Here is a 23,302-nt window from a genome sequence, read left to right as displayed (position 1 = left end):
AAGATCCATTTCTATGACAGCCTACTGATATCAATGAATTTATTTCAGGAATGAAGTTCTATCCAGGTGGAGTTACCTGTTCCATTAGGCTCTTAAGAAAAAGCATCTTTATCATATCACCCTACTGTAGAAAGTGATCTAGTGATTTCACATTTATATTATTGTCCTTCTTTATATAAGAAGGGCATGAAACTAGTAGAGAGCATTCAGAAAAGGTTGGCCAAGATGGTGAAAGGTAGGGAGAAGCAGCCAGGGTCACTTGGTCATGAAACCAAGTTCCAAGCAGCAAATATTTATTAATAACAACCATAATATGGGAATAGCTGTAATTTTCACAAAGATCCTACATGATGCAAGAATTGTACTGGGTACAAGGAAATGCAAATATGAATTTTCTTACAGGAGTGAGGACTGGAACTCAACTATATTGATGACTTTTTTACCACTTTCAAAGGAAAGTATGTTATTTTTCATCTATGTCAATAATGCAATTTCAAGTGGAATGAGGCATGATAGTCTTAATGAATTTTTTTAAAATTAGATAATATTTAGGTTTTCATTTCATCATAATATCTACATGACAACAAAATCTCACAAGAGAATGGCAATCATATGTTATTTCTACGTCTGTAACCTGAGTCTTCTAAAATATGAAATTTTATTCTTACAAGTGCATTACAGATAAGAAAGTTGACAAGACTTTCCATTATTAAAATGTAATTTTTAGATCAGTAGTTGTTGTTAATTTATTCTTCTCATCTTTAATACATTCCATAATATTATTGCCATGACACACTATTGAGTTAAGAAATGCCAAATATTAGCCAAACTTCAGTGGATAAACTAACAAATAGAAGCAGAGATTCTGAACACAGCTTTTTATAAACTTTATTTTCAAAAAATCCAAACAACAAAACAAAACCATGGTAAATATGGGGTTTAGGAGATTAGAACCCTTTTCTATTAACACATACAAAGATTAGAGTTCATTTCCATTTTAAATACGTACTGACATGCATACCAAGTGGGGTAAACATGTAGGACAAGATCCCAGGGCTCAGGATTACAGGGATCTAACAGCAGTCAACCCAAAGCAATGACAGCATGCAACAGAGGCAGGAGGTCCACTCATAAATACCTTTGTTGTGAGCCATGATGAATCTGCAAGCATTGTTGCTAATGCACTATGATCCTTTTCTAGGCTATTTTTTTTTGAATTTGTACTTTTTTTAATTTTCCATCTCACTTGCAATGACTCAGTTCTGCAGCAATTTTATTTTTACTGTTTTAAGATATGATTTTTTTTCTGTTCTAGAGGAAACGACCTGAAACTTTAAATGAAAATAAGAATGAAAAGAAAAATACAAATATTTAGAAATTTTGAAACAGGGGTCCTCCTACTTGGCTAAAATATTACAACAAAAATATTCTGAAAAAACTGTACAGGAAAAATAATCAGGCTTTTTTATAAATATAGCATGTAACTTTCTATAATACCTTATTTAGATCTGTTTATTATCAACATAACACATGGCTAAGTAAAGATTTTCAGCTTCACTTGTGATTTTAAATTATTGGGAATTGTGTCCTTAGTCTTCATTTTTGCAACTGCCAAATTTTAAATTATATACCAGCTGTTATTTATATATATATATATATATATATATATATAATTAATTAATTAGAAATGAAAAAATATGTGTTCCTAAATACTTTTTTATATGTTCTTATTACATATCCATAAATATTTCTGGGCAAAATTAATTCAAATTGCCCATCACTGGAATATGACAAGAATCTCTCCTATTGCAAGAATGCATGGCAGTCTATGTTAATATCTTTTATACAGTTTTTTTACTCTCTTCACTATTTTTTCCCTGAAGTATTTTGTATTGAATGACTTAAACCCCCTTGAAATCAATAAAACTGTTTTCATCCAGTAGATCCATGGACTTCTAGAGCATATTAGTTGTTCCATTCACTTTGGTCATGCACCCACTTACAAACATAAATAGCAACCTCATAAGTCTAAGTGAAATATAAATCAAAATCAGTTCTATTTTTCAATCAGTATTGAAATAAGAAAGTGATTTTATATCTTGTAAGTGATTAAAGTAAAACTGATCTCAAATTTTGGCACCTTTTCATGTTTCCAGTACTGCTTTCACTGAAACAAAATAAAGAGATGAATAGACCCCAAAAGTCATTAATAATCTGCCACCATCTCCTTCTGGCTCAAAATGGTACCTAAATAATTCAGATAGACTTGTACTACTGATGAGCTGTCTGTTTTAACCTCAGTGCACTGAGGAACACCCTTTGTCTCAAATAGGCAGCATTATGCCTAATCCCTGTGCTTTTTCTGGGGCCAGATAGCCTTTGTGTGCAGCTGACACACAGATACATGTTTTCATGGCAAACTGAGGATATGTGCCAAATCATTCTGGCCAATTTATCCTGGCAGCCAGCTTTAGCTGCTTACCTTCCCCCACCAGAAGACTTTCCAGTTCAGGGGGATTTTGTAGAAATCAATTTCAAGTGGGTAGAAAAAAAAAAATAGAATCATTAAATTTTGTTGGTGAAGTGAAATAATTTCTCTAAGAATAAATTCTAAGGTATTTGCTAAACTTCAGGGAGGAATCTCTTGAAGTTCCCAGTGTGTTCTGAAAGGTAATAACTGTTTCCTAAAATCTTGCTGTGCTGAAGATTTAATTTGTAATATACTGGCAGATGAATGTTTTTATAGTAAGCATTTAAAAAGTGTTTTTAAAGACATCTAGGTCTCCATTTCAATAATATTAAAGGCACTACTTTTCTTGCCTTTCCATTAGCAAAATTTCTACCATTATAATAGTCTTATATTTGCAAAACTTACTTCTGCTGGAATAGCTTATTATTTGGAAAATTGATCATAAATTATACAGGACAAAATGGAGATTCTTGGTGGTTAACAGTAGGAGAGTTTAGTAATACAACTTTACCAGGATATAGTTGTCTTTGATAATCTCAAGTAGTATACATTTTATTAGTGAGCAAAATGATCAGAGAAAGTAAAATTTTGCTACATAATTTAGTACAAATTTTGTTTACAAGTGAAAAAATCAGTGCCTTTGTCATTACTGTCTCCTTTTTTTCCTTTGTATACTGGGCAACATGTTTACTTTTCTCCTTTCCATTCCTTTTCCAGGAAGATTCCTGATCTTCTCCACTAACATACCTTTTGTATATGAGTTGAACCATAGAAAAATTTCTAAACCAATCCTGATTAGGGTCCTGTATTTTAAGACAACATTATTCCAGAAAGGGGATCAAGCTTGACAACAGAACCAAAGAAACTAATTTTATGCTAATGTATCTTTTTCCTTACTTTACTTATTGCAAAGTGACAAAATTTCAAACAAATAAGACAGTTGGTGGTGGGTGGGCAAAATGGCACATAAAATAGTAATATTGTTAGAACATCTCTAATAACAGAGTGGAAATAGGTATGCTGATTCCTTGAAAAATACACTGTTCACCATATTGTTAAAGAAATGCACACTGAAGCATCTAGAGGGATAGGTGGCTGAATTCATTTTGTAGACCAGACTCTCCAGCAGTGTAAGATAGTAACAAAAAGTACACAAGCAGTAACACTGTAAACTGACGAAGCTACACAAGGAGATCCTGCTGTTTCTCACATATGATATTACATTGTTTCATTACTCATAGTTTATATCAATTTTAATCCCTGAATATCTATTTTTCTATTCAAACCAACATAAAACAAAACAAACAAACGAACAAACACACAACCAAACAAACAAACCCTAAAGAAAATAGAAGATACTACTATTTTTGGAAGGCAATTGAAATCTAGTCCTTATTTTTTTTTCATTCTGAGAAATGAAAGGTCTTTAAATTACTGTACAAAAAGATCACTATGGGGATGACTTTTGGGGATAAATGTTCAGTCACTGGAGTTTCAGATATCTGGATCCACAATGTCAATTCCTTGGGAGAGATGAAAAATTACCTTGTCCTGAGGCTATCTTGTTTTCTACACTGAGATCTGGGTAAGTCCCCAGGTAACACCTTATAAATCTGACTGATTCAGCAATGAAGAACTCAGATCAATTCAATTCCTTAATCCTGAAGAAAAGAAGAAGAAAAAAAAATTGTGAATTTTGATGAATTTTATCAGAATAGGAGACAGGTGACCTATCTGCTGATGGAGAAGAAAGGAACATTGATTTCCTACAAACACTTCCTCCTTCCACACCAGATAAAGAATTTTAGACAACATATTCACATTATGACAAATAGTCAATATGACAATTTTTGCTGATTTCAATTTATCATCCTTAGTTTCCCAGAAAAAGAAAGCTACTACACAGCCATGATCTACAATATGAAAAGGTTTAGCAGTTGTCCATGCTCTTTCCAGTGAAGAGTATGACTATAAACACCTGGCTTTTAGTTCAGCAATGCATATCATATAATACAGACAATAAAAGCAATCTAAATGTGGAAGAGCAGACAATCAGGTCATTTTCTGTCTACTATGTGTTCAACTTTTTTTCCCAAACACTGGGCTTGATCTTTTTTCAGGCTGAAATTAAAAAAAAAAAAATTAGCGATGAACAAATTCTGCAGTATTTAAATACGCAACAATTTGATAACTTAACAATTATAACAGTTTAACTCGTAGATTATTGGAGGAAAAAAGTTTCATATACAGAGGAAGAATGTTAAAGACTTAAAAGAATCTTCTGAGTTGATCACTAACAGTAAATTTAGTGAAGCCAAAGTTTACCAGAGCCACAACAACCATCCAGGAATGAAAAGCTGACTGTCCTTTTGGACAAAGACAGAATCTGTTTTCTTTTACCTAGCCAGGATGTTTAAGAGGTGTCGTTTTTCATCTAATGATTATTGGACTCTGTCATATTTCCCATAAGGGGAAAAATGAACTCTTCACTCTGTTAGTCAGATGAGAACCATCCATCACCTCTAAAAGAAACAGGAGATTGAGCCTTGTTCCACAAAGTAGACTTTATCAGATTAAGCAATGCTTACTAAAACTTCACCTGATTAATTATGCAGATTTCTGTTTGTTAATATATATGCTTAATTTCTCCAAATTCCTAATCCCTCTCAATTCTAAGCATAGGTTTCATGTCTGTGGGAGAGATTAATTTGAATGCTACCATCCATATCTCCACCAGCTGAGAATGATTTTAGAAATAAAGCTGGCAAATGGAATTTGTACTCCATGTCATCTCTGAACAAACCCTTGCTGAAGTTGCAGAATACATTACATGGTAGGATAGGACTGATACAGACAGGAAAGAAATCAAGATCCCACAACTGCTTGAAAAACCTCCGGTCAGGCGTGTCAGTCCGGAACTGGCTGAAAACAGAAAAGATGAACAACAGATTACAGATTTAGAAAAGGAGGAAAACTCCACAGATAGACATTTTAAAAATTTTTCCATCAGTACTTTCTGCACAGATACTACAACAGAGAGGGAGCAAGGTGGTATTACAGGCTGCCACAACTGTTTTCACTCATGCTTCAGACCATGAACAATGCAGGGCAGTTGCCTGCGTTTGGCTAAAAGCTGTTCCTTTCACTGCCCCCACCCATGACAAAGACCCAGCTTGCCTTAAACTCCAAGTGACCTCTGCCACTAGAGGGCTGTGCTTTATGTGATATTTCCCCTCAGACCTTCATTATCACTGCTCCAAGCAATTAAATAAGGAGAAAAAAGCACATATTCTGAAGCATAGCTGTAATAATTAAAACTTTCCTTAATACTAATTCGGTATTTGTTGAATATCGAATATTTGTTAAGTGTAGCTATCCACTCAGTTAAATAGAAGTGTTACTAAGAAACTAGCTGAGAGGCTAGTTACGTAGTTCAACTAACTTCTTAAAAAATAAGCTTGTCTTGAAACTCTGATAAAACCTTCTAAAACTAATAGAAAAGTTGGAAAAGCTAGCCTAAGTGGGATGGGAGATAATGTAGAGGGAAATCATTAAACAAAAGGCATTCTGTAGAGACGAGGGGAGGCACTTGTGAAACAGCTGTCAGTAAAGAAACGGGCTAACACAGGACAGACATCTGCTGAGTCTGAGGAAATTAGGTTTCAGGATTACCACTTTTTCCTCTAAGCTTATGGAAGCTAGATACACAAACAACATAGACACCTATCACAAGGAAACCTTTATTTATTCGACACTTTAATATTTCTGTTGTTAGGATGAAACAATACTTTTGTTTCGAGAATGCAATCAACTAAATGTTTTATAAGCTAATTGGAGGTCCCAAGGGGAGGACTTGCAGGTGCTGAATCCAATCAGATCTGTCACATAATTAAAATTGGTGCAGGGGGCACAGTAAAACAGATGTGGTCTAAAAACCAGAGAATTGTTTGTTTCAATGTTGCTACAGATGAATGGGACATAGTCAGTGAGATAAAGAGAGCAGTGTTATAATTTATCCAGTTCCACTGCGGAAATTGACTCAAGATGGCTTAATTCGAACATTGTGGTTTTATTTTTGTCTTCAAAAGTTTCTGTAAGACATTTGCTTGGTTTACAAATAAAAAGAGGCCTCTTAGGACTGATGACCCTACAAACTGGACCTGAGATTTACAAGTCATGCCGTGCTCTTTCTGGCTCAAATACTAATAAAATTCTTTGGCTGTAACTTACTAAAGAAAATGGAAGAGCTAGAACTAGTCCCCAGTTTGCTGTACCATAATTGTGTCAGCAACTGCCAAGGTAACAGAAGCCTAGAATTTTATTTCAGTCAGTAAACTAAGCAATTATGAGTCAGAGTATCTTAGATACAAGGGGTATATGATGAGTAAGAAAGTTCCATTTTTATACAATCATTTTTCTGACCGTATATGCTATCGTTACTGAATCTGCTGCATCTATTTCATCTGCTGGCAAGGAGGATGGATATCACATTCCTGGGACACAATTCCCAAAGAAGTCATTGAAAGTTTCCTATCTACAGTGCTGGATTGAGCTCTTAATTCGTGAATGCATTTGGGCAGGAGCCTGTTTAGATGTTAGTGTGTGCACGGTTTAATATCCTATGATGCATTACCTATCTGACTTGTAATTTATAAGCAGAGGTGATGTGCTATATATTATACATGATATGTGTATTTTAAGCATTAAAAATAGTTTGGGGCAGTATTAATGGTAAGTGATTACTAAAACTAAGGCTGTCTCCCAGGGAGCTTAGAATGGAAATTGGATTTCATCCACAAACAGCCAGGTTTTAAACTCGTGTATTAGGAGGAATCGAGTCAGCAGCCATGCCGCGCACACACACACATCAATACGAATTTAGCACAGAGCGTGGTGCAACGCAATAAACACGTTCCTAAATTTGTACGGAATTGATGCTCCAGAACTGACCACTACTGTCACAATTACAGCGGTTTAAGACTTTTTTCAAATGCAACGAGTCAATAAATAGCAAAGAGTCAAATAATAAAAATGCTTTCCTTGTGCACAGACAATTCCCCATCCCCCCGCCTCTTACAACGTTCTAATCTTCCACTTGAATAATTTGAGATTTGTAAGCAGAAATAACCTTCGCCGCGGTGAAATATCTTTTAAGCTCCCTACGAAATATTTAGGTAAGCTGCGCGGCTTTGTGTCGCACAGCCCCGGCTAGGACGGCTGTCACAGCGTAACAACAATATCTTTATTAATCTCTTTACAAGCCTGCGCGATGCAGCCCGGCGCGTCCGGGGCTCCAGCGCGGAGCGGCGGCGGGGACGGACGGACGGACGGACGGACGGACGGAGGTACGGAGGGAGGGCGGGCCGCGGCCGCACCGCCCGTGCCGCAGCCAGCCTCGGCCAGGACGCGTCCCCGCCATCCCAGCGCCTCCCCCGCCGCCCTCCCACGCCGCTGCAGCGTAACCCAGGTGACGCCGCATCCCGGCGGGGACCCTCCCGGGCGGCTCCGGCCCCCGCGCCCCCGCAGAGGTTAAACCGCCCCCGCCAGCGCCGGCCCGGCATTGGCGACGCGCTTCAATCCCAGCCTCTCTCTCTTCGGTTCCCATTGGCCGCATCTCCCGCCTGTCTCCGACGGAAACCCCGCCCTTCTGTTTTATCGCCCCCCCGTCGCCCCCACCCCCCTCCTGCCCTCGCACACCCCCGTCCTTGTGCCCCCTCGCACGGTTCTAACCTCTCCTGCCTTTCGGGTTTCTGCGGTGCGGCGGAGGGCGGCGGCCGCAGCCCCCAGCCAGCCGCCCGCGGTGCCGGGGCCGGGGCAGCCCGGCAGGATCCCGGCAGGATCCCCCTCCACCCCCGTGCACACGAGCGCGGCTGCGAGGGAGGGCACGGGCGCCCGGCAGCGGCGGGCAGCTGAGCCGCAGCGTCAGGCGCGGCTCTAGGGCGGGCAGGGGCGGAAGGGGGCTCGGAAACAGCGTGAATCATCTCCCACTCTCTCCCTCGCCCACCATTTACACCGCTCGCTCCCTCCTTCTCCCCCTCCCTTCTTCCCTCCCTCCCTTCCCACCGATTCTGTCTCACTCGTTCTCTCTCCCCTCCTCTCCCACTCACTCTCTCCCCTCCTCTCCTCTCCCACTCACTCTGTCCTCTCCTCCTCCTGTCACTCTTTTCATTCTTTCCCCTCCTCTCCTCTCCCCCTTTCTTTTCCCTCTCTCGCCCCCCTCGTTCCCCTGTCTCCCTTCTCCTCATCTCCTCCTGACACTGCACTGCAGCTGCTCCTCCAGTCCAGTCCTGCCCGCTTCCCTCCCTCCTTTCCCTTCCCTCCCCCCGGGTGCCAGATAAACAAGGCGCGCAGCATCCTCGACAATCCCGATCTCAGCTCTACATTTTCGAAAAGGACAAGAGAACGGGACGAGCCCCCTCCCCTCCTCCTCCTCCTCCTCCTCCTCCACCCCCTTCCTTCTCCTCCTCCTCCCCCCTTCCCTCCCTGCCCCCCCACCAGAGAAGGGAAGAGACAATTCTCCTCCGAGCAGCAGCAAACATGATGGCGGCAGCTCCCATCCAGCAGAACGGGACCCACACCGGGGTTCCCATAGACCTGGACCCGCCGGACTCCCGGAAAAGACCGCTCGAAGCCCCCCCCGAAGCCGGCAGCACCAAGAGGACCAACACGGGCGGTGGGTATATCCTCTGTCACCTCCCTCCCACCCCCACCCCCCCGCCCAACCCACCCACCTCTCCGCTTCCCTACCTGCCTGCCTGCCTCTTCCAACCCCCCACCCCCCCCGCCCAAAGATTCCCATTTCTCTAATGTTATCATTCATCAAAATGGCGTCGGTTTTCAGCATCTACCAGTCTTTTTATTTAATATCCACGCTGGGGCTGCACAGCCGTGACCCTACGGAGGCGAGGAGGGAGCACAAGGGGCTCCCGCAGCCCAGCTATCTCCCTCGCCCGTTTAAGGATGGGCGACAATAAATGGCAGCTGGAAGGAGATGGCAAACGCTCTTCCCTCCTTCCACATCCTCGGGGTCGCAAGTTGAATTTCAGCCTTGCCGTGCGTTTTCCTCCTCCTTGGCCTCACTTCCATTGTCAGCGCGTACACGGCGTGTGTTCGCCGTGCCGAGCCGGGGGCGAGGGCTGGCTGGTGGCGGGGGGAGTCGCCCCTCGGCTGCGGGGACTCGCTAGTTAACATCCTGCTGTTCCTGGAGGAGATGAGTTGTAACGGGACCAGCATCTCCTTTATCCGTTTGCACTGGAGTCGTCATAACAATGCACCGAGGCAGAGGTGAATTTGTTTGCCCAATGTTGAGAGCAGCGGTCTGGCTGTACATAGTGCATGGTTCCCCAGCTATGGTAATACGGGTGGGCGCCACTGTCACACACAGCACCCACTGAGACGCTTTGTAGTCTCGGGGAAGTAATGTGAACTTCTGCTTAGGGGTAAAAACCCAAAGAACCAACTTTATGAAACAGGTTTCACCATATTTTGATATCCGTGCCAATGGGACGTTGCCATAATTGCTGGGGAGAGCACAAGTCTGGGGAACCAGCGTATCCCTATTGCTTTGCACTTCTTCAGAGGCAGTTATGGAAAGGTCCTCAGACTTCAGCCTAGCTGAGTTTAGCAGTGGCATGAGGGTACTGAAAATTTTGCAGTTTCCAAATCAGATTGGAATCCTTTTTTCTTTCTCCCCTCCATTCATTCTATATATGTTTTCCTGTTTGGATAGTATGCTTTAGTGCTAGTGATGGGTAGAGGACTGGCGTTGTCAATCTCGTCACCTTTTAAGTGTATTTAAAATAAGTGACTTAGGCTTTTGATCAATTGGGAAAAATTCTTCTTAGTGTCCTTTAATTAATGAGCTTAAAAGAGATCATTGTCGCTTAAGAAGTGCTAAAGGAATACATGAGGATTACTTAGGCAAGTGATTCCATCCTCCCCATGTTGAGTTGTTTTCTTGGCAGTGGCTGAAATGCTTGGAATAAAACCCCACATTTTGGGTGGGTTATTTGGTAGCAGAGTAGTCGTTTTGCTCACTTAAGAAGAATGCAAGCAATAGCTAATTGCTGTTCTCATGTGTTTGCTAATGACAAACAAATAGCCCATTAGAATTTACAATTCGTTCTTTCCTAGTTTTGTCATTTCTTTTGCAGTATTTCCAAGCAAGGTTGTAGTTGTCACTAACCACGTTTTCATGCAGGGCTTTAGTTTTTTTTTTTTAAGGGTCTGATCATTTCTGCATGCTGTGGTTACCATTGCAAAAAAAAAAAAAAAAAAAAAAAATGGAGAAAATCTACCTTTGAAATATAATTGCAATATTATTCTCATTCTTTTACTGAATTAAGGAACCTGTGTGTGTTCTTTGCTTAGAACAAATGTAGATATTTTAGACTGTCAAAGGCATAGTCTAAACATGTCTTGTATAATGACGCAACTGGTTAGATGTAAATGCATGAATTAGTAGAGGAGTTTAAAGATGTAACCTTTTGTTTATTTGTGGGTCTGGGGAGGAAAAATGACAACTTATAAGCCATATTAACCATGCATATCTCAATTTTTCAGAGGATGGCCAGTATTTTCTAAAGGTCCTCATACCTAGTTATGCTGCTGGATCTATAATTGGGAAGGGAGGACAGACAATTGTTCAGTTGCAGAAAGAGACTGGGGCCACCATCAAGCTGTCTAAATCCAAAGATTTTTATCCAGGTAGGTGCAAAAATTAGCCAATTCTTTATTTTTAAATTCCCAGGAATGTATGTACATGTGTTTCATGTATTGATGGTTAAGCTTCCAGTGCAGCAGGAAGCATTATGGCTCAGAAAAGTATGTTTCAAAGTGTGGTAGTGAATATAAATATTTTGTCTGTTTCAGTGTATGGAATGGACTGAGCTGGACACTAACTGCTTGAAATAAGTTTAAAGTAATTTACAATATTTCTACAAAAGGTTATTTTCGTTAATGGTGATTGCTTTATTTTTTATTAAAAAAAAAAAAACAACCTAGCTTTAAGGAACCAATGTGACAGGTGGCGTAAAGATAATTGTTCGTTTGAAGTTTCCAGACATTGTAATGACAATTAAGAATTACTAAAAAGGAGAGGCTGCCTCATAAAGAATGGGCCATTTACTTTAAATCCATTATGTACCTTCTTTCTGCTTCACTGCTTTGTTCATTGGCTCTGGAGTGAAGTAAAGAGGACAAGTGCTGCTCTTTAGATATTCTTTATATTATGTTTATCACGATGGTGGAAGAAAACTATTATAAAACTGAAATACTTTGGATGAATTAAAAAAGCATTTTATTAACTGTATTAATGCACATGGAAAGTTTTTAATATTTGAGTATAACAGTAGTAATTACCTGAATTAGCATTCTTCCTTTATAAGATTTCTGAAGAGGGAGTCTTATATAATGATAGACAAGATTTTAGCTTCTGCAGTTGAATAATTGGGTTTTTTTCCTAAAGATGAATGGATTAGCATTCTGTAATTGAACTTTGCTCCAGAGGACTTTCTAAAAACTGATGCAAAATAACATAGCTGACACTTTGTGTTTTGATTTTGTTATTTTGAAGAGTAGCTGGTGATTTAGAATTGAGTTGGCTATAGCTGTTATTGCCTTCTTTTGGAAAATAAGAGCTGCTTTGCATTTGTTCTATTTTAATATGACTGAATTCTACAAAATAGCAAATGCAGATGGTATGGATGTAAACAGAGCACTAACATTGGAGCATTTAGCTTTCCTGTTCTCTGGCTTCACTGTCAGGCAGAAGTGGATTACTTTTTATTAACAGAGATATTTCGGTCTATTTACGAATATGATCGTTGATGTGGAAATTCTAATGCACCTGTTGTACATCTCCTTAATGAGTATAGTTTATAATACTTTAAAGTCAGATATTGAAGTGTTGCATGTAGATTTTTTTTTTCCTGTTGAAAGTTACAGCTTATGAACTGGTGCTTGTTGCTTTTGAAGCTTTTTTACGTTTTTTTTTTTTTTTTTTTAGAAAGCTAGGAAGAAACATGATCCTTTATTTTGAAAGGTATGTTAGGATAAAAAAAATCAATGTAGGATTGTGAAAACTCTTGGAAGAAATAAAAGCATTCTAAAGAGCCTGATTGCAGAATTAATAACATAATCTGGGTAAAGAGCTGCAATAGTAAATTAAATTCACTGTCAATAGATGAAAATGAAATAGATTTTCTGCATTATACATGAGGGGTTATCAGATATGCAAGGATGTTACAGAAAATTGGTGTTTATGAAGAATATTCCAAATACCAAATTATGAGCCTTTTCATTTTACTACAGTTTATTTACAGCCACTAGGAAAGGGCGCTCCAAAGATTAGATCTTTTGTTTGGTGCTCTGGTATAGTTCCTCTGTTTTCTGATTAAATCAGAATTACTTTTTTTTTTTGTGTGTAGGAGATTGTAAAGATGCAGTAGTAGTAGCAGAAGAACCTTTGAAAAAGAAAAAATCGCCGGCTAGAGTGGCATGAGAAAACACTGGCAACATAAACATTCTCCCTTGAAATCAGCAGCAATAATATAAATAACTAGGGCAGGGACACTCAAACGTTTTCACAGTAACAGGTGCAAATGAAGATCCAGTTCGACTTTATGCAGCCTGCCTTGACTTTGCAGCCACGTTGTGTCGTATGGAAAGTGAGTGTTTTAAGGAAGTTGGTGACTGATACCTGCTAGAGCATGGAACAGGGATGGGAAATGGATTGCAGCGTGGCTAGCTCTTGTTAGTATTTCTGTTTGCGTCTGACCACCAGCCCATGGAATTTTCAGAGGTCCTGTCATTCCTTGAGCTGATGACTTTTGGGTTTCTTCCAGGCTCTCTTGCTCACATAACATTAGGGAATTCAAACCTTGTGAAAGAGCTATGATAAAGTTATGGTTTATTTTTCTTACAAAGTTTTTTAAACAATTACTGTTTTCCTAATGGATGTTACTTAATCCTTGCCTCTGATGCTTGTGACTAGAAATATGTTTCATGTATGTTTCGGTGTGGAATGTTCTGTCGTTGAAGCTTCTATGAAAGTTTTCTGTATTTCCAAAAAGTTTTAGAAAAGTGAGTAAGCTCCTGTTTGGAAAGGAGGAAGGTGCTTGTAATGCAGAAGCTACGAGTAGTTCCTATGATCTAATAGTGTTTTTTTCTTTTCCCTCTGTGATATAGGACTTCAGTATGCAGACTGATTTCTGTTGGAATTATTTTTGTGCGTCAAAAGGTGACATTAATTACTGAAGAATTATATGGCAGCTCTAATTACAAGAAATTGAAGGAAAAAAACAGCTTTGCCTTGAACCTTTTAGTTTACAAGATAGGAAGCAGTGTACAAATACATTACTGTGCGCTACAGTATTTATTTTATTTTTGAGTACGCAATTTATTGTTCTCTTTTCAGGTTACCCGCTGACTTTTTCTTGTTGTCCGGACTCCTGCAATTTGACTTTGGATATTCTGATTCTTTTCTGTTCAGGCATGTCCCCCATGATTAGCAGAAATAAAATTAAAATGGCAAAATATGCCCTACTTTTAAACTAAATGGTGCTGATCCTTCTGCATAGAAAGTACAGCGTGTATTGACTGACTAGGTTTTGGTTCAAAAATTAAATACAGATTTAGCCAACTTGATAAAGAAAGTGGGTATTCTGTGAAGCTATTACAATGTATGGTTTTTTGAGTAATAGAAGAAAGAGTGTTTCTGTTGTCTGAAGCTGTCATTGCTTGTGTGTTTCTCGTTCTGCATTTTAGTGACACCGGGCTCAGAACTACTCAGGCCATGTATATTTTTCCCTTGTGAACTCTCTCTCTTTCTCTCTCCTGCACACACTCTCTCCCTCTCCCTCCCTCTCTCTGCATTCCCGCCCCAGTCTCTCACATATGCACACACATGCACAAAATTATGTTACATCATATCGATGTTGTTTATCTTGCAACAGGATCTTGCCTGGTCTGAACTTGGTGCTTGAGTGAATCTGAACTTGGTCAGTGTTTTTCAATTTATTGGAATATGATGTCATAGGTATACTTAAATTAGATCATATCAAGAGCAGAGATTAATGAGAACATAATTAAATGGGGATAAAGTTTTACTGGTTTTAGCAATATATTAGATGTGTTGCTCTGATAGCAGATTTCTAGTCAGTAGTTATATCAATGTTTGGAGAATATGAAAGGTGGCAGTTTCCTCTCCCATCTCATGCAGACAGTGTACAAAGTATTTTGTGGCTATTTTTTGCTTTTACCAAGGGACTTCTATTTTTAGATGTTTTCTGTTTAAATATCAGATTTTTTTCAATCATTCATGTCTTATGGGAGATAGTCTGGCTAATCTTTGTGCCAGTGCCCTTCTGAAAAGTCTCTATTCTGACCCTTAAAGACCTTTCAAAAACATTGAATGTGTAACTAACACACTAAGTTACAGGAATTTATAATTAATAATCTTGTAGCATCATTACTCCTATAAACTGCTAGGAAGGACAAAGGTGTATTATTTCAAGCTTGGCCCTCCATTATTCTTTCCTTAATAGAAATGGAGTTTGTCATGTTAATTTATAACTCTTAAAAATAACAATATCTAGTAAGGAAAGAAATGTTTTAAAAATCAACACTTGAAATAATGTTGAAGTGAAATACTGCTTTTTCAGCCATGGAAGAGAAAAGAGTAATGGAGTTAGGAGTGAGCATGGCTTTAGTTATTAACTATCTGTTGTGCTGGTTCCTTGACAGGTTCTCTCATACATCAATAAATGCATTTAATTTTTTTCTTGATGATCCTACTTTCTTTCTTGAAGTGTTGACATTAGCTAATTAGACACTACATATGTATATATCTAAGATTTTCAGGTTCTGTTGTAGACATTTAGTTATATGAGTAACTTCAGGGATAATGGGACTGAGAAAATTACTAAATAGGAAGTAGAGATTTCAGAGATGGAATCTAGAGCTGTATGGATTTTTAAAGTAATCACTGATCTTTGTACTAGTTTAAAAAAAAAAAAAAAAAAGAGACCAACCACCAAAAACTCCCAAGTGTTGATTGCCAGCTGTTCAGAGAGATAATTCTCAGTTGGACAGTTGTCTGTTGCCTGGTTACTGAAACAGAATAAAAAAAAGTTAGCTTGTTAGCCAGCAGGTCTCTAGTATTTTGCATTTAAAAGGAAGCTGAAACTGAATATGTAACTTAGTAGGATCTTGAGATTGTTACATATCTAACTTGTCCTTGTACTATCACTTAGAAGATTCTAATTTGGTAGGCTTAGAGAAATTTTGTGCAGTTAAAGTAGAAATTTGGCACTGATTCTTTTCTACCTGAAGGGATTTATTCATGTTAATAAGTGAATCAGCTTTGACATAGTAAATGGCTTTGGTTTGCAAGAAAGTGATGTGTCTTTGTCTTGTATAGAAAGGTTTATAAGAACTTCTGACAGACTTGGAATGGTTAATCTAACTTTAATAAATGACACAGGCTAACAACTAACTTTGTTGTCAAAATAAAGAATAGCGTAAGGACAGCTGTTATGACAGGGAAATACCATAGTTTTACTTTTCAATATTTCCATTGTGATTGCTTTTATCCAGGTTTCAATATAATTGAAAACCACTACTATTTTCAATAGGTTAGAAAGCTTACTAGGTGAAGGTCCTTCTAGTAGCAGCATTGTTTTTTTGATAAAGTCAGAATTTCTGTAAAGTAATTATTCATTAAAAAAAATAAATAAGACTTAAGCTTTCCCCTTTCATGAAGTTTAAATTTTCAGTGCAGTAATTTAATAGTTTTTTGTAGATAGATCCAAGTTTTATTGGATTCTTGATAGAGAATAGGTGTTAGAGATTTAAAAAATATAAACAAGGAATATCTGAAGCTCTTGTTTTCCTCTTCTTCCTTGTGCAGTAAACAAAACACATGCTTACTTTTCTTAATGGATACAACCTGTAACAAGCAATGTCTTTTTCAAATGCTCTTTGATCTTGTTTGTTCTGTAATTAATTTCATTAGCTTAGATATTGTCCTCAGTAGTTGACTAGAGAATTTATTTTGTCAGTGATCAGTAGCTTTTTGGCCAGGGAAGAAAACCTTGGATTTAGTGAATTTGTCAGTCTGGCCTCTGGAAAGGGAGCACAGAGTGGTTGGGAAGAGGGCTTGCACCTTGTTGCTATCACATTCCCGTCTTTGGACGCAGCTCTCACATAAAGTGAAGCAACAGCTGTAAAGATTTGGCTGGCGTTGGTGCACCTTGCAGCAGTGCAGTCAGCTTTGCAGTCCCTCTTGGAGAGGGGTTTGTTCCTGAGCATTTCTCAGTGGGGCAGTGGAGCTGCTGGCTGGGAGAGGATCCTGGGGCTGCCCCTTGGGTGCTGGAATGCTGCAGGTAATTGGGCTGGGCGCTGAGAGCGGCGCCGTGCGCGTCTCGCGTTGCGCTGCAGCTGCTCTCGGTCTCAATTAATCTGACCCTCGCAGGCTGCAGTGGCACAGTGTAAAATGCATATTAGAAATTGGGAGCCTGCTTTCCTGACTTACTGATGGCCATGCTTCTAGGTAGGCCTTTTGGTTTTTCTAATTGGATTTGTTTGACACTGGCATAAAATTCTTAACGTGCTTCAATCTAAAACTGTAATATGTTTTTCCTGTTTATCGAATCTTATCTATTGAGTAATGAAGCTGATGCACATGTTTTTGAAATGTCATGGTTATAATGGATTTAGCAAAAATATTTCTGCTTATTCTGACAACTGTTGTCTGTAAATGAAAAGAGTTGTACTGTGTCTGGCATGAATTTCTGGTGTAGTGTAGTGTGTTCTGTAGTGGGAATGCTTAGTGCTTGTTTTGTTTAGCCCAGTTTTGTGGTTAAAGACTTTCTAGTAGCGTGGAAACATGGAGAGTTGGAACTTGGTGTTGGCAAATGGAATCAATTAGTGAGCTGTGCATGTGCAAGGTTTTTAATTTACTGTAGGTGTATGACTGTCTTCATTCTGACTGCATGACACAGATTTAGGAAAATAGCAGGTTCCCTACATTTCAGCCTGGTATTCATTGTAATTTTCCTTCCCCCAAAGGAAATATCAAACTAAACTATAACCTAGAGGTCTTGTAAGTGTTCCAGCACAGATTTGTGTAGCTGTATTCTATCCTATTTTTGTTTTGATTTCAGTGGTTTCTCCATCCCAGCTAATGATTGGTTATTCATGGCATTATAAATATCATCTACATTGCTTGTATTTTGAATAAAAATAGAGAAAGGATTGTCAGAATAGTCTGCTTTAAATTTTCCCTACATTTGATAGACACATTAAATATTTCAATACATAAAAATCACAAGATCTAAATTCCTATCCACCCATGTGAGCTTATTTTCACTTTAACATATTGATAATTATGGTTGTATCTTACTGGAGTTTACTTAATATTGGATGTGCTACGCTTGATAATAGCCAAGTGTTGCAATTCCTTTGCAAGAACTTAACTGTTCTGATTGAAATGTCAGTTTCAGGCTGTCTTTGGAAACACATCTATGGAAGTCAGCTCCCAACTCTACAATGTTAACATGCTTTTGTGGCCTTTGAGTATGAATTTATCACTCTTTGCTTGAGCTTGTCATTGTTCTTCTTCACTTCTGAATTGCAGTAAATTTGTGTAAGGTTTGTGTTCTGCATAACTGATGGACCAGATTAAGTCTCCTCTGTGAAAGGTTGGGGAGCATAGGTTGATTTGGATGATGTGAGTAACTAGCTATGTGAGCAGACTGCACTTGAAAGAACAGTTTGTTAGGGACCAGGTTTGGAGTTAAACATTGGTGGTATGATTGACTTGGGGTCAGATCCCTTGTAAGTGAGAGATACTCTTGTCAGCTGATGTATTTGAAAGTGGTTATGTAACATTAGCATTTGTTGGACATAAAGAATTATGCATCTTGGACAAAATTTCGTATTTACCTGGTCTTGTAGGTTTTGATTTTGAAAAGACTAAACATCTGTTTTTCATCGTTGATCTCTCACTGCATCCTGCAGGGCCTGTCATCTCAGCATTGACAGGATCAGATGAAAAATACAATCGATGTGTTGACATTTTTTTGAGAATCACTCAGGTAAGATTACTTGTTATACAGAACTACAGTGAAATTCATGGCTGCTGCTAATGTTTCACCAGTTGGAGCCTTTGCATTCTCAATCATTAATTGAATTAGATACTGAGGTTCTCTGCATGTTCCCTTGTTTCTATTTTAAAAGCACTTTTTGTGCCTTGCTCAGTGCCATTTAACTCTCTTGTAATTTCCCACATAAAGAGCTTCACACATTTGTACTATTTTCCCCCACCTGATAGAGTGGCACCTGTTTGCTTGAATCAAGAACCATAGTGCACACCTCCAAAGCTCTTGGAAGACTTGTATGTATTTTTTTGTTCTTGAGTAGTGACTTTAGTCCTATTTAGATTCTTCATTGGCAGTATGGGGAAAAAAAATCTCTGTAGAGAACCAGATAATCAGGTGCAGCAGCAATTTATCATCATCCCAGTGCGTTCTAAATTCTGGCTTTCAAATTGTACGGGAAAAATTACAAATATTTAACTGAATATTCCATGGTGGAATTGTTGTTTTTATAACACGAGTTTTTGAAAATATTTATATTAGGTCATGCACTGGAAAAATAGGAAATGGCATGTGTCCATTCAGTTGGCTTTGTTGAGCATCCAGTGTACTTATAAAATTAAAACTATTATCAGAGTGTATTCCAAAAAAGTTGGGCTATGAAGTGTCATGGCTTTGAGGGAAGGGGGAGCAAAGACCAGTTGGGCTGTATGCCAGTGTGGGAGCTTGATCTGACAGGGGTTTAAATTCTGTCTGTCCCCTTCTGTAATCTGGTGTTAGGAAATGCCAGAGTGCAGGTAGGGTAGCCTATAGTACAAGTAGCAGCAGCAGCAGCAATTCAGGTGCTGCCATGGATACCATTTTGGCAGCAGTATTGAGCTGGAGTTATAGAATATTTGCCTTATTGTAATCTGGCAGTATACCAACGATTTTCCTGAGGAACACCATAAAAAAAAAAAATACAGGGAATAAGTGGCTTTTTAGTGGAGTTATGACCTGGATTTGAAGAAAACTTCTGTGGAACAAGAGAGGGTCTTCCAGCATTCTGTCTGTGCTGATTTTTCAAAGGTCTGCAATGGAGCGCTGCTACTGGATGCCTTAAAGCTTTATAAAAATGATTTGTTGCAAGTGTTAGATGTAGAACATGGATGGGGTTTGTTTTCTGCCTTGCATGTGTGTGCACACTTCATTCTTTGTATGTCTTCTACTTACATTATTAGGTGAACACTTGGCGATGCTGTCAGTAAAATTTGTATTTCCCAAGAATTCTTATACAAATCTAATTTCCTTACTTCTGATTCTTTTACTGTGCATAGCAGTACACCAAAGTCTGCCAGTTTTTTGTTCAGATTTGTCTTCATCAAATAACATAATTTCCAGCATAGCAAAATACTAAAAAAATAAAAAAACAGAACGAAGTGTTAACTTTACAAAGATTTTTTTTTTTTAGGAATATGTGGTTTTGTGGTTTTTTTTAATGTTGGTGATGCCAAGTGCTCATCTAGTATTTGCACTACTTTTAACAATAATAAAACACAAACTTTATAATTTTATAAGATTTGGAAGTTTTGTATGGATTTACACCTATTGCTAGCAGTTCTAGTAAGTGCCAACATGATATATTATGAATGAATTATTAATGATTTTTTTTATTATTTTTGATTTTTTTTTTATTTGTTGATTCATAGCTAGAAAGACAATTCTTTCTCTGAATAGCTGGCTTTTATAAGGAAAAAATGGTTCCTCTAATTTTGAGTCAGAGTGTTAAAAATATTTGAGTGTATGTAGAAATATGTAATTACTAGTCTCAGAACTTTAGTCTTGCATGCTCTTGATGGTAGAAACTCAATTAAATGGGCAGCTATATTTGTCCCATTAGGTTTTCTGTACCTTTGGAAAACAAACCCCCTTCAGTTTATGCAAATGTTTCTTTACCCTCTAGTCTAGGAGATACAGAATTGATAGTGGTAGCAAGGTTGGTGTTTGAATTAAGCAACACATTTATAACTAGGTTTTTTTTAAATGGTGCTTTCTTGATTAGTAACAATATCCTATTATTTCTATGTTATCTTTTCTTGCTGCTCTTTTGTCTGATAGTAATTACTAATTGGAAGGATGTTTGCTGTGATGTTAAGAAGTAGTTCAGTTCTGTCCTTCACACTTTATTAGCTTAGCACTTTCTGATTTCATTTGTGCAGACATCAGGGAACAAAATTTAGTCATCCATAATTGCAAAATAAGTACCTTTATATTTCCCTTTTTCAACACACATGAATATGCTCAGAGTGAGGAAAATGAAGCTTCTCTTTATTTATTTCAATTTTTTTTTTTCACTGTTTTTCAATGGAATCATATAGTGTGTAAAGGACTACCATGCTTTCTGTGTTGACTAGTCCAGGAACATATGAAGTTTCATCCTGTGCAAAATTCTTTGTGTTTTCTTTTGTAAAGAAGTCTCTGCTTGTAAAGCTTAACAATGATGTATTGGTTCCCTGAAGATTTTTGTTGTTTATTGTAAAGAATTTTGCTTTTTACTAGGTTGGCTAGTTCTGGTTTGGGTGCCTTGTTTCTCCCAGTACAAAATTTCAGAAGTGATTATAATTTCCTATAAGTTGCAGTATTTCACCTATGTGTAAGACTTAATTAACTTTTTCTTAATATATGCATATTTACGATAGGCTCCTAAGATGATGCAAAGATTTTTTTTTTCCTGTGAAATATTGATGCATAGGAGTTCAGAGCAGGTGGTCTTAATGCACTTGGTACTTATAAGCATGAAAGTGTCTTCATTTGGATGGGTTTTCCCTGTTAAGGATTCTAAGAAAGCATACAGAATTTTGGTGTATTAGTGTATATTTGTAGGACTGGTTTGTATTTCAAGATTTTCATATTGCAAGCTGTGGTTACTTGGGAGGTGCAGATAAGCTGATGATGACCATCTGATATTCAAGTCAAGAGTGCTTGAAAGTACAAGTATTTCAGGAACTAATAGAGATTTTGTATTTTTTAGGATGACCTACTTCAGTAGGTCTAGAAAGAGGTGTGATGTTGGAATGCTGATTTAGAGGAAATAGTGCTATTAGTAATTATCTGCTGAATTGTGATGCAGTTTATTGGCAAACCAAGGGAGAATGATGGCATACTTTGTGATTGATGCCAGTTTGAAAAGGAACAAGTGTATCCATAGGTGGTCTGGAATCCTTGTAGGTAAGTCTCTATGCAGTGGGAAAGACCAGCATACCTCAGAAAATTTGAGTAGATTTATCACTCCATTTCCAATAATTTCTGAAGTTTCACTCTGCTTAAAGATGATTTTTCTTGTGTTAATCTATTTAGAGTGCAGTAATTTTCACATAGCATTTACATACTGGATTCTAAGAGGATTATAATTTCCCCCATTTCTTTCTTCTTTGCTCAAAAGCAAAAGAAGGTATGCATATTGGATTCCTGTATAAATGTTGCTCCTAGTCAGAAATATAGAAAGTTAGAAATTAACTTGTGTTGCCTGCTTAAAAATGTGGGACATCCCCAATATTTTCACTTTTCTGCTGGGACAGTTGAGGAGTCTTTCTGGATGGGCCATACCAGAGTGCTGAATATAGTTAAAAATACATATTTAATCCAGAAGATACTATGCATGCTGCTTATTTGGGGAAGCCAGTGATGAATAAGTAGTTAATTTCACTTTTTAGTCTTTGAGTTATATTTAGAACTCCAAGTTTTCCCACTCCAATTTTTTGAATTCTGAACCTCAATCGTAGTTCAGCATGTCCAAGTGCTGAAAAATGAGTGATTTATTTAATAAGCATTTTAGCATGAAACTTTTTTACTTCTGTTTTTATACTTGCTCTTCAGAATAGGAATTCTGGCATTAAAACCATCACTGGTGAGTTCAGATAAGTAAAACTTTGTGGTTTTGGCTAGGGTGAAGATGTTTGGATGCAATCAGAACCTGATGAATTGTTTCCCATTCTTTGTTTTGCTTGAAGTCAAATATTCCCCTAGAGGTGAGCATTTCTCCATTTCTCCAGGTACAGTTCTTTGATTTTTCCAATTCTGAAATTCTAGTACCTTAAGCAGGAAGAAATAAAAATTCTTTTGTCTCTTAAACGTGAGGACTGAAAATTATAATTTCTTTCTTGTTTGCTGCTGCCTCCCACAAGGATAAGTGGAGACACTTGTACAAAGGCAGTAATAATACCAGCAGTTTCTGTATACAAACATTATATTCAGGTAAGTATTAAATTTATTCAAGGTGGAATACACCTCCAGTCTACATAGTCCTGAAGCAGTGTGTGTAAAATAGGGATAGGTTATTAGTAGTGTATCTAAAAAAAAAATAATTCTAGTTTAGGTGTTTTGTTACAAAGGCTTCTGTCTTTCTTTTTTCTAGCAGAAAGATACTTTGTTTTGGGGGTATTTTGGGGTGTTTTTTTTTGTTTTATCCCTGGTGCTCATTATGGTGGTTAAGATTTACTGCTGCCTTTTCTCCTGAGAAGAGTTGAATTTCCACCATTTTCTAGGCTTGCAAACAGATGTAATTCAACTTTTCTCTGCTGTCTAGAGGTGTTTGAATCTGTATTTGGAGATGTCTTTCTGCCTATATTCAATTCTATTTTAGTCAATTAAATGATGGACATGGGAGTAATGCATGTGTTTTGGTAAGGATCATGTAGGGTGCCTTTTCATTAATAAATAGATATTTAGATAATTATAAAAAATAGATATAGTATAC

General features: G+C 38.0%; 2 protein-coding genes across 6 annotated transcripts in view; one reads left to right on the top strand and one right to left on the bottom strand.

The window, feature by feature from the left end:
• Nucleotides 1-863: 863 nt before the first annotated feature.
• Nucleotides 864-8,715, bottom strand: LOC130253555 (translation initiation factor IF-2-like). Its single transcript, XM_056492223.1, has 2 exons — nucleotides 8,201-8,715; nucleotides 864-5,392 (listed from the first exon to the last, which is right to left on the bottom strand). Exons 1-2 carry the CDS (start codon nucleotides 8,713-8,715, stop codon nucleotides 5,143-5,145), a joined length of 765 nt encoding a protein of 254 aa, XP_056348198.1. The 3' UTR covers nucleotides 864-5,142.
• NOVA1 (NOVA alternative splicing regulator 1) overlaps nucleotides 8,672-23,302 on the top strand; it is a 184,585-nt gene continuing 169,954 nt past the window's right edge. For 2 of the 5 annotated variants that reach the window (XR_008840580.1, XM_056492221.1), the window contains exons 1-2: nucleotides 8,672-9,143; nucleotides 11,033-11,176. Coding sequence is in view for 3 of the 5 variants with exons in the window: in XM_056492221.1 (XP_056348196.1) it covers nucleotides 9,008-9,143; nucleotides 11,033-11,176 (280 nt within the window). In the remaining 2 variants the exon portion in view is untranslated. Of the gene's footprint in view, nucleotides 9,144-11,032; nucleotides 11,177-18,490; nucleotides 18,568-23,302 lie in introns of those variants that run through there. The other 3 variants (XM_056492219.1, XM_056492218.1, XM_056492220.1) reach the window with 3 other exon arrangements.

Source organism: Oenanthe melanoleuca, chromosome 5 (genome assembly GCF_029582105.1).
Source record: "Oenanthe melanoleuca isolate GR-GAL-2019-014 chromosome 5, OMel1.0, whole genome shotgun sequence".
NCBI classification, from domain to species: Eukaryota; Metazoa; Chordata; class Aves; order Passeriformes; family Muscicapidae; genus Oenanthe; species Oenanthe melanoleuca.
The sequence above is the reverse complement of the archived record's forward strand: the minus strand, read 5'-3'. Positions and strand labels throughout refer to the sequence as shown.